Below are 17,136 nucleotides of genomic sequence, written 5' to 3' on the forward strand. Positions count from 1 at the left end.
CAGACAAACAAACACACGCGATCGATTACATATACCTCCTTGGCGGAGGTAAAAAATTACTATATTATTATGGAATATTTTGAAATTGATTTAAATTAAATTATTTTCAGCTTGTAAATGCTCTGGTTGGGGTGATCCTCATTACAAAAACTTTGATAAAAAGCGGTTTGACTTTCAAGGCAACTGTTCATATGTTTTTACCAGAGATACTCTTCATACTCCACCACTATTTACAGTCACGGTAAAAAATCAATATAGGAATGGATATAGTGGAGTATCCATTGCAGAACATGTTATAGTAAATGTTAGTGGACATGAGATACGCCTGAATAGAGATTTTGTTACACTGGTAAGTACTGTAAACTATTATCAGGGGACAAGTAGTTGTTGTCAGCGGTTGCACTATGATCTTCATAGGGGGCGGCCACGGCCACCAAGGGCCCCGGTAACAATGTGTTGTAGTATAATTTGAGGTCGTTTTAATCAGATTTAAGGGAGGAAACTTTTGTCATTTTTTATGGTACATGCGATAGTATGCGTGACTGTGTTTAAATACATTCATTCAATTTAAAAATGAAGTGACCTTTAAAGATGTATTGTCCCCATGAAAAAATAATTCTTAAAACATTTGTTGTTGAATATGCCATTTTAATGTCACATAATAGTTATCCACTTTGACCAAAACTTGGATCGAAAAAAAATTATTTACCTGAAAAAACTGTAATTTAAAGCAAAAAATTGTCAAATTGGCTGCCAACCAATGGTTTTTTTTATTTTGTCATTTTATAAGTGAAAACATTTTTTCCGTTTTTTTTCTACAGAAGTGATTAACTTTATTAAATCTACACAATAACCTATTTAAAATCTAATTTAATTAATCTTAATTTTTCATGTTTTTGGAGGGTAATACATCTTTAAAGTTCAGTATGCCTATATTTATTGGGTTTCCACGTGTAAACTAAAAAAATAATACCCAGCAAGGTCATATTTCATGCATCATTTACAATATTAAGGTCAAATTGCTCCTTATCTTGTGGTTAATCAGCTTGCGGTTTAAGTTTTTGGAACAGCTAGGTCATCTCAAAATTTACACCACACGCGACCATTACACATGTAAATTTGTTACGTCCAAACGGGCACAAAGATGTACCATAATTAGTGATATTATTAGTAGGCCTACATGCTACATTCTAGGCGTTTGAGTAGTAAACAACCCAATAAAAGTTACAGTGGGCAGACATGTAAATGATAGTTGTGAATGAATTTGCCGATTTTTACAAAAGGGAGGATACTGCCTTTCGTAACTACGCATTTTGGTCCCTGGATGTGTATAGCAGATGTCGATGCGTTACGTCCAAACGGGCACAAAGATGTACCATAATTAGTGATATTATTAGTAGGCCTACATGCTACATTCTAGGCGTTTGAGTAGTAAACAACCCAATAAAAGTTACAGTGGGCAGACATGTAAATGATAGTTGTGAATGAATTTGCCGATTTTTACAAAAGGGAGGATACTGCCTTTCGTAACTACGCATTTTGGTCCCTGGATGTGTATAGCAGATGTCGATACAGAGTTACTGTATAAATGTTTCATACAAAGGAACACCACCAGACAAGTGCGTCCTATCACTAGCAAGTAACTTGATTCACATTTGTTTCCCTCAGAAACTCTAGCTATGAAGTGAATGCGAATGATATTTAATGTATATTATATTCCTCAACGAAAAGTACTCACGTTCCCTAATGGGGAGCTAGGCTCCCCGATGAGGGGGATGAAGCCCCCACGCTGGCACCACCACTGGTTGTTACAATCTAATATAATTAATTGTTGTATAGCTTTATAAAGCCATTGTAAATTATTGATTTAGAATGAATATCAGCAATGAAAAATTACCAATGAAGTGTAAAAATCTGTGTTACTAGGAATTTTCAGTGACTTTAAGAATGTTTTGAGTTCAAAATAAGTTTGTAATGTAGTAGGCAATTAGCTTTTATTGAATTTACGAATTTGAAACAACTTTTGTGTTAGTAAGTGTTTTACTTGGATTAGTGTGAATACATCTTTTAGATTTAATTTAGAATTAATATTTGGTTTGTTGTAGATTGATGGTGTACAAATTGTCCTTCCGTATGTTCCATCTGAGAGTCTTTCAGTTGAGATGAGTGGCCGTAACATACTTGTAAATACAGATATTGACTTTTGGCTTGAGTGGGATGGAATAAACCGCTTGAAAGTAGGTGCTGGCTCACAATATCGTGAGAACTTGGAAGGTCTATGTGGTAACTGTAACAGTAACAAAAGAGATGATTTATTTCTACCTGATGGAACACTCACAGACAATGTCCATGAATGGGGTGAAAGTTGGAATGTTAATCCTCTGTAAGTTTCATATTATATTTTTTTCTTATGAAATCTTTGAAGCATTAATTTTTTTCCAAAAATCAATGAAAGGAGACACATTGCAGCGGAACCTAAAATGTGGTTAATGATCTGTGAGATTGTTGTGATCATTTTTCTTAAATATAATTTGACTAAAAAATCAGCATGTGATTGAAGACAGTGGCATTTATATACCATTTTATGTTCCAATTACATTACAAGATTTATTGCAGTTTTTGAAACCTTTTAATATAGATTTTCTTAAATGTAAGTATGTTTATATGGTAAATCATTTCTTATTATTATTGATAAATTGAAAGTTTTGTTAAAGCATCTCTTGTTTTAACAATTTAGTTGTCAACCAAGTGAAGAAGTTCCTAATACATGTACCCAAGATGCACAAGCAATGTATTCTTCTAATGAGTACTGTGGGAAAATAACAGACACTAGTGGTACATTTGCTGATTGTCATGAGACAGTTAGTCCAGACATGTATTTTGATGACTGTGTCTTTGATTCATGTCACCTTGGTAACGATGATCAACTTTGTAACAACTTAGATGCCTACTATCAGGCCTGTCGTGAAGCAGGTGTTTTTATACCTACATTCAGAACTGATGAACTTTGTCGTAAGTCAAATGCAATTATTTTATTTTTTATTTGAATAATTTCAGCCATATCCTAAACACAATTGGTGATAAAATTGTTAATATCATTTATTGAAGTAAATAAAGTAATAAAGTTATTGAGAAAAAAGAATTGAGTTATTGCTTTTCTTTACAAATTAATTAATATTATTTATTAGTTCAACTGTAAATTGTCATCTTTTTAATGCAACATTTTATTGAAAATCATGTTTTTCTATATTTGTATTTATATAATTATATTTGTGATTTCAGCAATTAATTGTCCAGCACACAGCCGTTACACTCAATGTGCTTCAGCCTGTCCAGACACATGTTCTTACACAATTCCAGAGGAGGATTGTGGAGATACATGTGTGGAGGCATGTGAATGTATCGATGGATTTGTTCTTAGTGGCTCAGAATGTGTCGCTATTGATGAATGCGGTTGCACCACAGATGATTTCATGTATTACCAGGTATTATTATACGCAGTTTTTCAATTTTAGATAATATCTTGACCATTGTTACATACAGTATTTCCTCAATAAGAATACAATACAGATTTCCAGACATACATGTTATCTGCAATAATTATTCTGGTTACCTACTGAAAATGTTCAGTTTTCTTTTAACTTTTTTGACATTTATATTACTTGAAAGTGCTTATTAGTTGATTATGTAACCGCAGGTTGTAACTTTTGATTTTTTACAGGTGCCTTGAGAACTTTGGTGTATATGTGCGCTTAACACATCTCATTTATTATTATTATTATTATTATAATTAGGCAATTTGCCCAGTTTGTATCTGCTCCTTTTTCTAAAGGATTAAAAACTCTTTGCAAATTAAATTGCAAAAACATTCATAGTTGTTTTTCTATTATAGGTTGGTGATAGTTGGGTTTCTACTGACTGTACAGCCGACTGCACTTGCCATGGTGATGGTGTCATTGCATGTTTTAATCTAACATGTAGTACTTCAGCTGAATGTACAGCAAGGAATGGTGTACATGGTTGCTTCTGTTTACCAGGTTATGAAGGAGATGGCATTGTGTGTGAAGGTATCAGCTGTTTTAATTCATCTAATTTCAGAAGAAATACAATAGCAAGTTTACACATAGTTTATTTTGTACACTTTTGAGACTTTCAAGAAGAATGAGTCTTTAAATAAGAAACTTAAATGTTTTCATTTAAATGTTAAAGATTTTCTGGTTATATAAATACAAAATTAATGTGGATTTCACTATTGCAAATTTGTTTTCTTTTCAAGATATTTGTCAGCGTGGAATTGGAGTTGAGAGTGGTGCAATTCCAGACACCAGTCTTCTAGCATCAACTGAATGGGATGCAAACCATGGAGCTTCTCGTGGACGTCTTAATAGTCAACAAGTTGGAGTTATGCGTGGTTCATGGTCTGCAAAACATAATAACCCTGCCCAATGGATCCAAGTAAATCTACCACATGAGTATATGGTGACAGGTGTGGTGACCCAAGGTCGTCAAAATCTTGACCAATGGGTGACATCGTTTCAAGTTTCTTACAGTCTTGATGGTGTTCATTGGTTTTTTGTGCTGAATGAAAATGAACAGCCAATGGTAAGTAGGCCTGCTTTTATTTCAATACTTGTTTTCAAAAACATGTTATAAACTAGAAAGCCACTCCGAGAGTGCATACCTCCGTCTACTGTAAAATTCTCCTACATAAGATTTCTCCGGTAAAAAAAAAAAATATATGTATTTGTGTGTGTCTTAATGCTGTTTGTGATTGAGGCTAATTTCAGTACAAGCATGTGTATGCGAGTTTGGTGAATGGTTATGTAACAAGCCTTTCAATTAACAATAGCTTCAGTTGACTAACAATAAAACAGCAACGCGAAAATCAAACGAGTGAATTTGAAAAGAAATAGATGTTTTAAACTACTCGCATCAAAAAACGTGCACATTAAATCAAATTATGTTTTAAAATTACAAATCACAAATTATAACTCTTGCCTCTTGTACAAAAATGAAATTTTTTGGACAAATGAAAAAATGCAAAGAAAGAAAATGCAATTTCAGTTTACTTGTTACTTTAAGACTGCTCGCCGGCTTTTGAAAAATTCTCCTATCTTTTAACACTAGCAGGTCTGAATAGTATACTAAAAAGTGGTCCAGAATTGGGACCATGGTCCCAAATGGTCCCAAAATTTAATGGAATGGTCCTTGACCACATATCTTTCTGTATATTCATTTTGGTAAATATCTTGTAATTACTTTTTGAGTAATCCTGCTAACAAACAAACAAACACACGCTACCGATTACATATACCTCTTTGGCGGAGGTAAATAATTATCGAAAGGATTCATGTGTATGAATCCCAGTAAAAGGAACTATAAAATCTTGTGATAACTCAAATCACATCAACTTTATTTGTTCCATAAACAAGGTGTACAGAGAAAATTGTTTTCCTCGACAGAACAATATTATTAGTTAGTAGTATAAACAATTGTTTTAAACTATATAAATATATCAAAACATTTCATTATTAAATTCACAAAACTAGACAAGTACTCTCTAGGTCATGTCTTGATCAGTTATTTAATATAGAACATAATCTAAAATCTAAACTAATACAGTGTGTAAAATTAACATTTGTTATCATGTGGAAATAATACTTGCAGACTTAGCAACCATTTGTTTACCAACTGCAGTCATAGAACTTTAAAAGAAATTTAAATCTAATTTGTGTTCATCAATCATATTCATTCATCAATTCTAATACTCTACCTGGTTAAAAACGGATATATAAATCTGACTGAATCAATATTTTTAAAATGAAACTAAAATGGTATGTCATGTTTGTTTTCAGGATTTTGTTGGAAACTCAGACTCTAATACTCCAATAACAAACTACTTTCCAGAACCAGTTGAAGCTCTTTCAGTTCAAATACAAGCAACGTCTTGGAGTGGTCATATTAGCATGCGAGTAGAAATACTTGGCTGTGATGGTAGGAACAAAAACAGAAACAATATACTTAATTTGAAAATTATGATATAGGATATCATTTATTATAGCAATAATGATGATAAAACATTAGTCAGAATGACTCACTTCAAAGCTACATAAATGGACTGTATTACTTTTTTTAAATGATTGTACTCTGTTTTTATTTGTAGAAGTGCGTGCAACACTAATAAACAATATTGAACCAGAAATTTGTCTTGAACCTATGGGTTTGCAGGATGGCACTTTAGTGGCTGGCAGCATTGAAGCATCCAGCCAGTGGGATGATAGTTTACAAGCAGACAATGCCCGTTTAAATGCTGTTGTTGACGATACTAATGGTGGTAGTTGGTCTGCCCAAGTAAATGATGATTCACAATGGTTACAAATTAACTTTGGTTCAGCAACAATGGTTACTGGAATTATCACTCAAGGACGTAACAACATTGACCAGTGGGTTAAGTCTTATTCAGTTGATTTTACAGAGGATGGTACAAATTGGCAATCTGTTTTGGACATCAATGCTCAAACCAAAGTATGTTTTTTCTTATAATATTCTCTCTCAACTAAATGCATAATAAGTGTGTATTTAAAACTCTAGACTTTTGTATTAAAAAAAAAAAGAAAACAAATAATGATCAGATCTGAGCCTTTTTTTGTGTATTATGGTAACTTGGAGTTATTTTATTTTTGTAATATATTCTTATAGTTATTTGTATTTGATTTTTGTTTAATCTCTCCATTGATTTTCAGTATTTTCCCGCAAACATGGATCAGAATGGTCAAGTAACAAACCATTTACCAGTAGCTGTTCGAGCAATTGCTATCAAGATAAAACCATCTGTCTGGCATAATCATATTAGTATGAGAGTGGAGATTCTTGGTTGTTCAGGTACTAATTTATACTTTAAATAGTAGGAAAGAATACAATCATGACCAAAGGCAAATTTGAAATAGTTTAATGACAAACTATCATTTCTAAAATTTTGGAACTTGGTAATGTGTGATATTAAAATTTAATGTATTAATAAATAAATAAATTCAACTAACATTTTTGTATACCATATATTTCATTCTTATTTTCCAACTATTTACAACAGTCATAGTGTGAACTTAGAGTATTTCCTTACTGCTCTCTTTTGTATCAGTTAATAATTCTGATAATTTTCATTTTAGTTCCAGATGAAGACAGTGAAGAGGGTGAGTTTTGTTAAAGTTTCTCTTCAAATTCAAAAACGTATTTTAGTTCTTAATAAGTTGGCGTATCACTTTTATTATTATTATTGTACACTCTTGTAGCAGTTTGTAGCAAAGGGCTGAATTGCTGTTACAGTTAATAATACAATATGTATAGAAACATGAATACACTGTATATATAAAAATATAAATCCATTAAAAGGAATTCATTCTACATAATTCACCTTAAATATATGGTCATAAAAATCTTTATATCTTTCATAATAATTAATTATTACAATACACTCCCTATGACAAATATTTAATAACTTGATTTGGTATGCACTATGCCAGCTTCCTCATGTTTTATGTGTTTTTTAGGTGAATGTTTGGAACCAATGGGAATGGAATCAGGACAGATTGCATCGCACAGTTTAACTGCTTCATCAGAATATGACAACAACCATGGTGCACATCGCGCAAGACTTAATATTGGAAGAGAAGGTGGTGAAGTAGGTGCTTGGTGTGCACTAAGAAATGATCATTCACAATGGATTCAGGTTGATCTAGGCTCACCAAAAACATTAATGGGCATTACAACTGAAGGAAGAAGTGATTATGACCAGTGGGTCATCTCATTCCAAATTGAATACAGTCAAGATGGCATAGCCTGGGTAGAACTAGTTGGCAATGGAAATGCAGTTGAAGTATGTCTGCTTTTTAAATCATTAATTTTGATACAATAGATATACTGAGGGTTTGAATTATATGCTCAGACAAATTTCTTCCTACAGTCTATAAATCAATGGTACATTTTGAGTTTTTAATTAAGTACAGTATCTTTAGCTAGAAGAATAAAATAGGTCCTCCAAATATAAAGCGTTAGTTGCATATAGCGACGAATATTTTAAAAACTAAATTTCTAAAAAATGAACATTTAGTTTATCGTACAAAAGGATACCGACAGAAGTTCATGTTATGGAACATATGTTATGGAAAACTTCTTAGCTGCTCTGCCTCCTCTCGCATGGCAGTTAATAATGGTGAAGGAAGGTGGCTAGAAAGACCCTTTTAACCTGGATAGACTGTCTAAGCCACCGTGCTAAAATTTACCACCCTAGTTCAAGGTTTGCTGGTTAACCTGTTGATTAGAAATGATATGAAATATTAAAGTGTAGTCAAATTGTAACTGCCTTATCGTACTCTTTTATACAGAATTCTATATTCTGTACATTATACTGAAGTAGAATTTGCAATGAATTGTATGCAATACATTATATAAACATTTGATGCTCAACATGATTTAAGGACCTAATACTTTTTCTATGTCAAAAAATAATGTGGAGTTATTACATTTATTTTTAAGTAAAAAAAAATCAGTAAAAAAAATATTTTATTTTTCCATTCAGAATGTTTTTTCTTTTGTTTTTTCAGGAGTTTATTGGTAATGTAGATCGTGACACACCAGTCACTAATCTGTTTCCAACACCAATTAGCTGTCAATTTATACGTGTTCATCCTACAGCATGGAACGGCCATATAAGTATGCGGTTTGAGATTATTGGGTGTAATGGTAAGATAGAATGATATTTAATTGTGATTAATGTTACACTGATATCATTTCAGACTTTTTGCAAATAAATATAGTATACACAATCACTTGTCAATTTGAGTGGCTGAGCGTTTAAGGCTGCAAAAACTATAGTAACATATTCTGAAAGAGTTTAAGGCTCTCCACAACCATCTTTCTTGTGGTAAGAACTTTAAATTGAAGGTCCAGTGTACACTCATGGCTCATGTTCACTTTAAAGAACCCAGTGCAGTAGGAGTTACCCTGGGGTACTGGTCAATCTCAGCCACTGTTGACAAACACAGGAGCGCCATTTAATGGCAGCTGTACAACATGAATATTCTTGTGTGCAATGCAACACAGTTAACCCAGTCAAGTCACCAGTTATTCACACACATTTACACAATTTTTTCACAAATTGCTTCATGCTTAATCGAAATTATTATTTTAAGAAATGTGCATCCATTTTCGTTGAGTATTTCCATTGAAATTGCAAAATGCGAGAGAATACACCAATGAATGTGAATTGACTGTTTTATTTATTTGCTCTCTTTACATTAATACAGTTTTAAAGTAGTTGTAGATATATTTATTTAAGTTTTTCAAAATGATAACCATCATATATTATTACATTAACATATTATTCAATCTTAAACAGATGAGCTTAATGTAACTCAATCAGACTGCCAACACCCTCTTGGAATGCGAGACGGCTCAATCCCTGATGATAGTCTGGCTGTATCAAGTCAATACGATGGACGTCATGGAGCTGTTGGTGCTCGCTATCATTCTAGTGCTCAATCATCTAATGTAGGAGCATGGTGTGCACAGGTTAATGATGCTAATCAATGGATTCAGGTTGACTTTGGAACTCGTGATATTGTTACTGTTTCTGGAATATCAACACAAGGTAGATCAGATTATCAACAATGGGTTATTGCTTACAATGTACAGTACAGTCAAGATGGTATGACATTCCAGGCTGTCAATGATGAAGATGGCAACCCGAAGGTATTATTTACTTTATGTACAACATCTGCTATATAATATGATCTGTTATATAGATTTAATAGAACCATTCAATATAACTTTCTTTCAATATTCAATTTTTACATTGTTCATCTTGTTTTTCTTTGTACTTTGATATTTTTATAAATAAAATTTAAAACAAACTTTTGCATTTAGGAATTCCAAGGAAATCATAATCAATTTTCTGGCCAATACAATTATTTTGGTGAACCAATTCAAGCTAGATATGTTAGAATTCTTCCAACTCAATGGCATGGACATATTAGTATGAGATTTGAACTTCTTGGGTGCAGAGAACCAGTACCAATACCACCTAGTGGTAAGTATATGTATTCGTTAAAGATATATAGATAAATGAGTTAAACTTTCAACATTTTATTTGCACACTACAGACTGTTTCATGAAGGAAATAAAAATCACTTTTCAATCATCAGGTCTTAGGCTCCGAGTAAAGAATAATATTAATTACAATTCATGTTTAAAAACCTGTATAATAAGAATGCTGAATTTGTTTCATATAGTAAATTGCACAGATTACATGGGAATGGAATTACACATAATCCCAGATAGTAGCATCTCAGCATCAAGTGAATGGGACAGGAATCATGGTGCTTTACGTTCAAGACTAAACACATATGCAGGTTCTGGTGGAGTTGGCTCATGGGCTGCACAAACAAATAACCGTGAACAGTGGATTAGGGTTAACTTTGAGACTGTCAAAGATATTACAGGTGTGGTTACTCAAGGAAGAAATGCTTATGACCAATGGGTGACTGCATTTGAAGTATATTACAGTAATGATGGATCAGATTGGCAGCCAGTTGAGGATAATGGTCGCACAGTGGTCAGTTAAATTTATAAATACTTTTGAATAATCAAGCCACATAAGTCAAAATTGTTATTTAAGAAGTACACATAAAAGCTAAAGAATATAAATGTTCATGTTTCTTTTAAATCAAATATAATCAATAATTTACAAATAAAACATCTCAGTAATTAATTTTATTTTTTATTATAGGAGTTTACTGGAAATTCAGATCGAGACACTATGGTAACTAATCTCTTCCCAAGATCAGTTAATACTCAGTATATTAGAATTCGCCCAACCGAGTGGCATGGACACATTAGCATGCGATTTGAAATCTTAGGGTGTAGAGGTATGTTTTTTTCATTTTTATTTCAATTTCTTATTACTTTTTTTTTTCATTGTTTTAATTCTTTTTTTTTTAAATTGATCACTGCTCTAAAAAGAAGTGATAAGTTTAAATGATTTACAACTATTTATTTGGTATTTAATTAAAACAATAACACAATAAATGTTTTCCATTCAGGTGTCACAAAAAGATATTACCATATGCCACCTTTTTGGTTTTTTTTCACACACACAAAAACATTACTGTACTGTCACCAGCTACATATTATTTTGATATAAGGCAGCTAACAATGTAAATATTTAACCATTTGATTATATTTTTATTTCAAGATGAAAATCAAGAACTTGAATCTCCAAATGAAGGTCTGTACTGTATTCAAAGTTTTTAAAAGTTAGAATTTAGTTTATTAGAATGTTCTAACAAAATGATTGTTGTTTAAACTTGATCTCTCTTTTATTCCAATTGAGATCTCAAAAATATTGCCAATCATTTTTTCACCTGTATTTTGTCTTTTCATTTAAAATATTATAATAATATTCACCATACTGATATGCTCATCCTCCTCTTCAGAGTTCAACTATATTGTGTGGTTAGGGTTAGTAAAAAATGTATGTAATTAAATTACTAAACAGTATTGACAAACAAGACAATTCGACACAAATGATGAAATTTTGGTATAGTAAGTCAAAAAGTTGACATTTCGTAAAATGCTCCAAATAGCCTAAAACCAAAAACCGATTTGAAGTGAATCTGAAAGTTCACTATTTGTACATTTGTGAATTTCTTCATGTATTTATGCTCTTTGTATACTGACAAAATAAATGTTTAACTTAATTTATTACTTTTAAGAATCTTGCACTGGTGCAAGTCTTGGCATAGAATTATCAGAAATTCCATCAGGAAACATCCGTGCTTCAAGTGAATACAATGCCCAACACGGTGCTCGTCGTGGTAGATTGAATATTGAACCTGATAATGATGGCATTGGTGCATGGGCAGCCAGAACCAATGATCGTAATCAGTGGATTCAAGTTGATCTTAATAACGTGAAAGTAGTGACTGGTGTAGTAACCCAAGGGCGTAATGGAAATTATGATCAATGGGTTAAGTCATATGAAGTATTGTATGGCATGGATGGTTCTAACTGGGAAACAGTTATGACAACTTTTGGCACATCAATGGTAAGTTTATATTATACAAATAGTTTGTCACAAGAAGCTATGAATTTATTGGTATATTCTTTCTGTATACATTATTCAGAATTTTTAGTACTGTCTTAAATTGAAAACATACAGAGCAACTTGGAAATTATCGTAACATCTAATAATATTAAATAATTTGTTTCTTTACATTTCAATACTCTTGTGATATTGTTTACATATTCATTGCTTGTTTATTTCCAGGTATTTGTTGGCAATACAGATAAAGATACACAGGTTACCAATCTATTTCCAGTTGAAATACAGGCACGATTTATTAGAATCCATCCAATGACTTGGCACCAACATATCAGTATGAGGTTTGATGTCATTGGCTGTCCAGGTATATAATTAAATTGTGCAAATATCTGAATAGAAATGAATTATTTGAATAAACTGTTTTATGTTATGTTATAAATTGACTGACCATTCTATTCTAATGATTAGGAGCTGAAACAGAGTTCTGTATGGATCCTTTGGGAGTAGAAGAAGGAACAATTGCACTTACAGCATCAACTGAATATAATGCACGACATGGGCCTGAATATGGTAGACTTAATACAACTCCAAGGAATGGTAATATTGGTGCTTGGGCCGCTCAATCAAATAATCAAGACCAATGGATCCAAGCTGATATTGGTGGTATAAAAGAAGTGACTGGAGTAATTACACAAGGACGTAATGGGGGCTATGACCAATGGATTACAACTTTTGAAGTTTTGTACAGTATTGATGGTAACAACTTTGAATCAATCATTGGAGCCAATGATGCTGCTGTTGTAAGTTTCCCTTTTTTATATTAAAGACCTTGCCACTGATACACTAGCATTGTCTTTTTTTTTCAGTATTTGTGTATTCGATTTATATTATTAATCTAATTTTAGAATCTGATCTCTTAACAAGAAATGTATCTTTACCAAATTATTGTTTCCCATTAATTTTAAATTGTTTCTTATATCTAATATTTACAAATACAGCCATAAAAACGTAGACTATATTAAAACATTACGATAAAACACCTTAAATTTGTGACCAATCTGCATCAAATATAGATCAATATTGTAGTCATTTTCCATAGTATTTTGGTAAAATTTATAGGTCACAAACTACACATAATGTGACATTTACGTCATCCAAAAATAGATATCAAACGTTTTATCTAAGTTCATTTAAATTATACAATAATGTATAAATATTTTCTGTAATGTTTGTCAATTTACAGGAATTTGTTGGAAACACCAATCCTGACTCAGAAGTTACCAATCTTTTTCCAGCACCTGTCCATGCCCGTTACATTCGTATCAACCCAACAGCTTGGAATAATCACATCAGTTTAAGATTTGAAGTTCTTGGTTGTCCAGGTATTTCCACAATAATATTGATTCCTTTACACCAATTTATGTAGTCAAATCATTAGAATAATCAGATATTTGAAAAGTGAACTACTGGTAATAATATAATAGTTTTAATTACACCCAATTCGATGACAACATTTTCATTGTTTTAATTAATCAAAATGATTTAAATTTTGTTCTGTATATTACTGTATATATTATAATTCACTATAGTAGTAACAAATATATTATGAAAGGGAATTATTGCGGCAGATCAGTCTTGTTTGTTTATTATAGTACCTCTAAAAAGTAAATTTAAATTTTGAAACCTTACTTTGCATAATGAAACCAATGCATTTAAGAATAATACTATAATAATAATAATAGGATACCGGATCACCAGTTGAAATATTTCTTTAAAAACTTAAATGCATTGAACAGTATAAAAAAACTAAAATATCATACTAATCACGATTCTTCAATTGTAATAACTTTTGTTTTTGTTTTAATTTCAGCTGAGATTGCTGATGGTGAGTAGAATATTTGTTTACCATTTTGTGCCTGAAATTGTATAATATTCCTTTACTTTGGTATTGAATTTATAAGCTGATATATTCACTAAAATTATTAAGATATTTTTTGGAAAATTAGGTTAAATCATTAATAATTCTGTTTACAAATACAGAGAGGTGTAGGGAGCCAATGGGAATGCAATCACTTGGTATTCCATCTAGTCAAATCGAAGCATCAAGTGAATACAACAATGCACATGGGGCACGACGTGCTCGTCTTGATATGACTCCTGATAGTGATGGTATCGGATCGTGGGCTGCAAGATCAAACAATCAAGATCAATGGATTCAAGTGAACCTTGGAGAAGTTAAGGAAGTTACTGGTTTAATTACTCAAGGAAGAAATGATTATGAACAATGGGTTAGTTCTTACCAAGTCTTGTACAGTATGGATGGAATCAACTGGGAAGTCATTCTTGGAAGGGATGGCCAACCAAAGGTAAATTTGAGCACATTTAATGGATATGTACGCTATCTGTATTACTATAATTTGTTAATGTATGGTTAATATTTTATTGTTAACTCTTTGTTGTTGTGTTAACATATATTAATGCGTATGATTTCAATCACTTTTAGGCATAGTATATTGTAATATTTTGACTGGAATTTTTATTTTCATATTTTTTATTATTAATTATAACAAAAATTAGTATTGACTAATACAATTATAGTACAGTTATACAGTAATAACCAGATTAAAGAATAATTTTCTAAAACTGAAGATGAAATATGATGATGTTAAATTGACATTTAATTTTTAACATCACAAGTAAAACCATGTTATTGTTTTTAATGGTTAAAACTATGTTTAATTACAGTCATTTGTTGGTAATAGTGACAGAAATACACATGTTACTACATTGTTTTTTGAACCACTTACAACACAATATGTTCGTATTCGTCCTCTTCAATGGCGTTCACACATCAGTATGAGATTTGAAGTTCTGGGATGTGCAGGTAATGTTTGTTTTTGCTTTTACTGTAGACACTTTCAATAAATAATAAAAGTACAGTTAGATTGATTTTAAAGTTAAACTGTATTAAAAAAAGTCATGATATAAACCCTTGTGACCATGTTTCATGCCTACTTCAGCTATATTATCAACATACTCTAATCATTTTATCCTGTGGTATACAAACCCCACATGATTTACAAATTTCAAATATTAAACAATATAAACATGTTTTCTTTATTACAGCTCCTGTTGAAGAAACTCATGGTAAGTTTTTAGGGACTAATTCATTTAACTTTAAACAATAGTTAGTTTAGTTGTAGATACAATGAATGGTTTGTGAACAATTAACTTTAAAAAAAAAAAATAAACATTAGCCCTTGTATTCTTTATGCAAGCTGTAACTAAACATTTTCAATTGTTTATTCTTGAGGGTATGTATGTCTTATATTTAATTGTACTTAAATCGGAGAGATGTAATAAGCCGAAGGCTAGTAGGCGTACTCCAGACTGAAAAGTGATTCCAACAGGTGGGAGAACCAACAAGATGGCAGCCGTAAATCTGTTCAAAAACATTATTTAATATAAAAAATAATAATCTAATATAATACATTAAGACCACATAAATTATAACACATATTCTTATCAAAGCACAGTGAAGTTTTTATAAAATTAAATATATTAATAATCGCAATGGAATGAATAAGGTCTTGGTAATCTAGCATTTTTTGTATACGAGGATCATATAGAATGCGTTCGCATTTATATGCTTAACACGCTGTGTTGCGTATCGTTCTCACGATAGGCTCAACACAGGCGTATAGTAGTGCGTACTGCGTAGGGTATATCTGATTGGTCGATTGCAGCCGCCATCTTGTTGGTTCCCTCTCCATGGAGAATCACTTTTTGAACTGCGATAACATTGTAGTTCGTCATCCAGCCTTCGGCTATATAATATATCATTGATTTAAATAGATTAAAAAATATACTGTATCATTCAAGTTGAACAGTAAAACAAGATTTGCATTTTTTTCAATAGTGAACTGCAGAAATGCTGTTGGCATGGAGTTAATGATTATCCCAGATGCATCTGTCACGGCATCTAGTGAATACAACTCTAGACATGCAGCACGTCTTGCTAGGCTCAACCTGACACCTAGAGGTGGTGATATTGGATCTTGGGCTGCAGCATCTAATGACAATGACCCATGGCTTCAAGTTGATATAGGTGAAGTTAAAATGGTAACAGGTGTTATTACCCAAGGAAGAAATGGTAACTATGACCAATGGGTTACTGCTTATGAATTAATGTATGGTATGGATGCAGTCAATTGGCAATCAATACCTGGAAGTGATGGAAATCCATTGGTAAGGTTTTTTCTTACATTTGTATTTTTTTTTGTTTTTTTGAGTTAATTATATCACTATCCATAGTAAATACAAGCATTACCAATTGGTTTTCTTTTGATAGGAATTTGGTGGCAATTCTGATAAAGATACTCAAGTAACAAGTCTCTTTCCTGATGCTGTGTTGGCCCGATACATTCGGATTCATCCTCTCAGATGGAATGGACATTGCAGTATGCGCATGGAACTTCTTGGATGCCCAGGTAACTTGCATTTTTAAGTGTATGCTTCTATTTAATCTATATTACTAATATAATATTTCTTACAATTTAGTTATCCAGCAAGGTATGATGCAATAGATAGTTAATAGAGTTTGTTTTTACACTTAAGTTAAGAAATGCTTATTCACGTAAATAAATTGTATGCAATAGATAGTTAATAGAGTTTGTTTTTACACTTAAGTTAAGAAATGGTTATTCACGTAAATAAATTGTATGCAATAGATAGTTAATAGAGTTTGTTTTTACACTTAAGTTAAGAAATGGTTATTCACGTAAATAAATTGTCTGCAATAGATAGTTAATAGAGTTTGTTTTTACACTTAATTTAAGAAATGGTTATTCACATATATAAATTGTTACTACCCATACTGGATTGAAATGTCATTTTGTCTTTGTAATTAACTTATTTTTAGATGAAGATCAAGAACCACAAGAACCTACTGAAGGTAAATTTAAAGTTCAAGAAAGAATTTGTTTATGTAAATGCATACAACACAACATGACAGCAAAAACAGTATAGTATATTGTGTT

General features: G+C 31.7%; 1 protein-coding gene across 1 annotated transcript in view; it reads left to right on the plus strand.

Moving 5' to 3' along the window:
• The window catches only part of LOC144835244 (uncharacterized), a 48,015-nt gene that overhangs the window by 11,667 nt on the left and 19,212 nt on the right, over positions 1-17,136 (plus strand). The window contains exons 12-39 of the mRNA XM_078690303.1: positions 111-349; positions 2,106-2,383; positions 2,738-3,012; positions 3,283-3,485; positions 3,893-4,067; positions 4,277-4,602; positions 5,856-5,994; positions 6,164-6,525; positions 6,744-6,882; positions 7,167-7,190; positions 7,548-7,873; positions 8,601-8,739; positions 9,395-9,747; positions 9,922-10,084; positions 10,287-10,609; positions 10,784-10,922; positions 11,249-11,281; positions 11,769-12,100; positions 12,323-12,461; positions 12,566-12,897; positions 13,341-13,479; positions 13,968-13,982; positions 14,138-14,463; positions 14,843-14,981; positions 15,224-15,244; positions 16,017-16,345; positions 16,449-16,587; positions 17,019-17,051. Coding sequence (XP_078546429.1) covers positions 111-349; positions 2,106-2,383; positions 2,738-3,012; positions 3,283-3,485; positions 3,893-4,067; positions 4,277-4,602; positions 5,856-5,994; positions 6,164-6,525; positions 6,744-6,882; positions 7,167-7,190; positions 7,548-7,873; positions 8,601-8,739; positions 9,395-9,747; positions 9,922-10,084; positions 10,287-10,609; positions 10,784-10,922; positions 11,249-11,281; positions 11,769-12,100; positions 12,323-12,461; positions 12,566-12,897; positions 13,341-13,479; positions 13,968-13,982; positions 14,138-14,463; positions 14,843-14,981; positions 15,224-15,244; positions 16,017-16,345; positions 16,449-16,587; positions 17,019-17,051 — 5,580 coding nt within the window. The remainder of the gene's footprint in view (positions 1-110; positions 350-2,105; positions 2,384-2,737; positions 3,013-3,282; positions 3,486-3,892; positions 4,068-4,276; positions 4,603-5,855; positions 5,995-6,163; positions 6,526-6,743; positions 6,883-7,166; positions 7,191-7,547; positions 7,874-8,600; positions 8,740-9,394; positions 9,748-9,921; positions 10,085-10,286; positions 10,610-10,783; positions 10,923-11,248; positions 11,282-11,768; positions 12,101-12,322; positions 12,462-12,565; positions 12,898-13,340; positions 13,480-13,967; positions 13,983-14,137; positions 14,464-14,842; positions 14,982-15,223; positions 15,245-16,016; positions 16,346-16,448; positions 16,588-17,018; positions 17,052-17,136) is intronic.

Source organism: Antedon bifida, chromosome 1 (genome assembly GCF_963402885.1).
Source record: "Antedon bifida chromosome 1, ecAntBifi1.1, whole genome shotgun sequence".
Lineage (NCBI taxonomy): Eukaryota > Metazoa > Echinodermata > Crinoidea > Comatulida > Antedonidae > Antedon > Antedon bifida.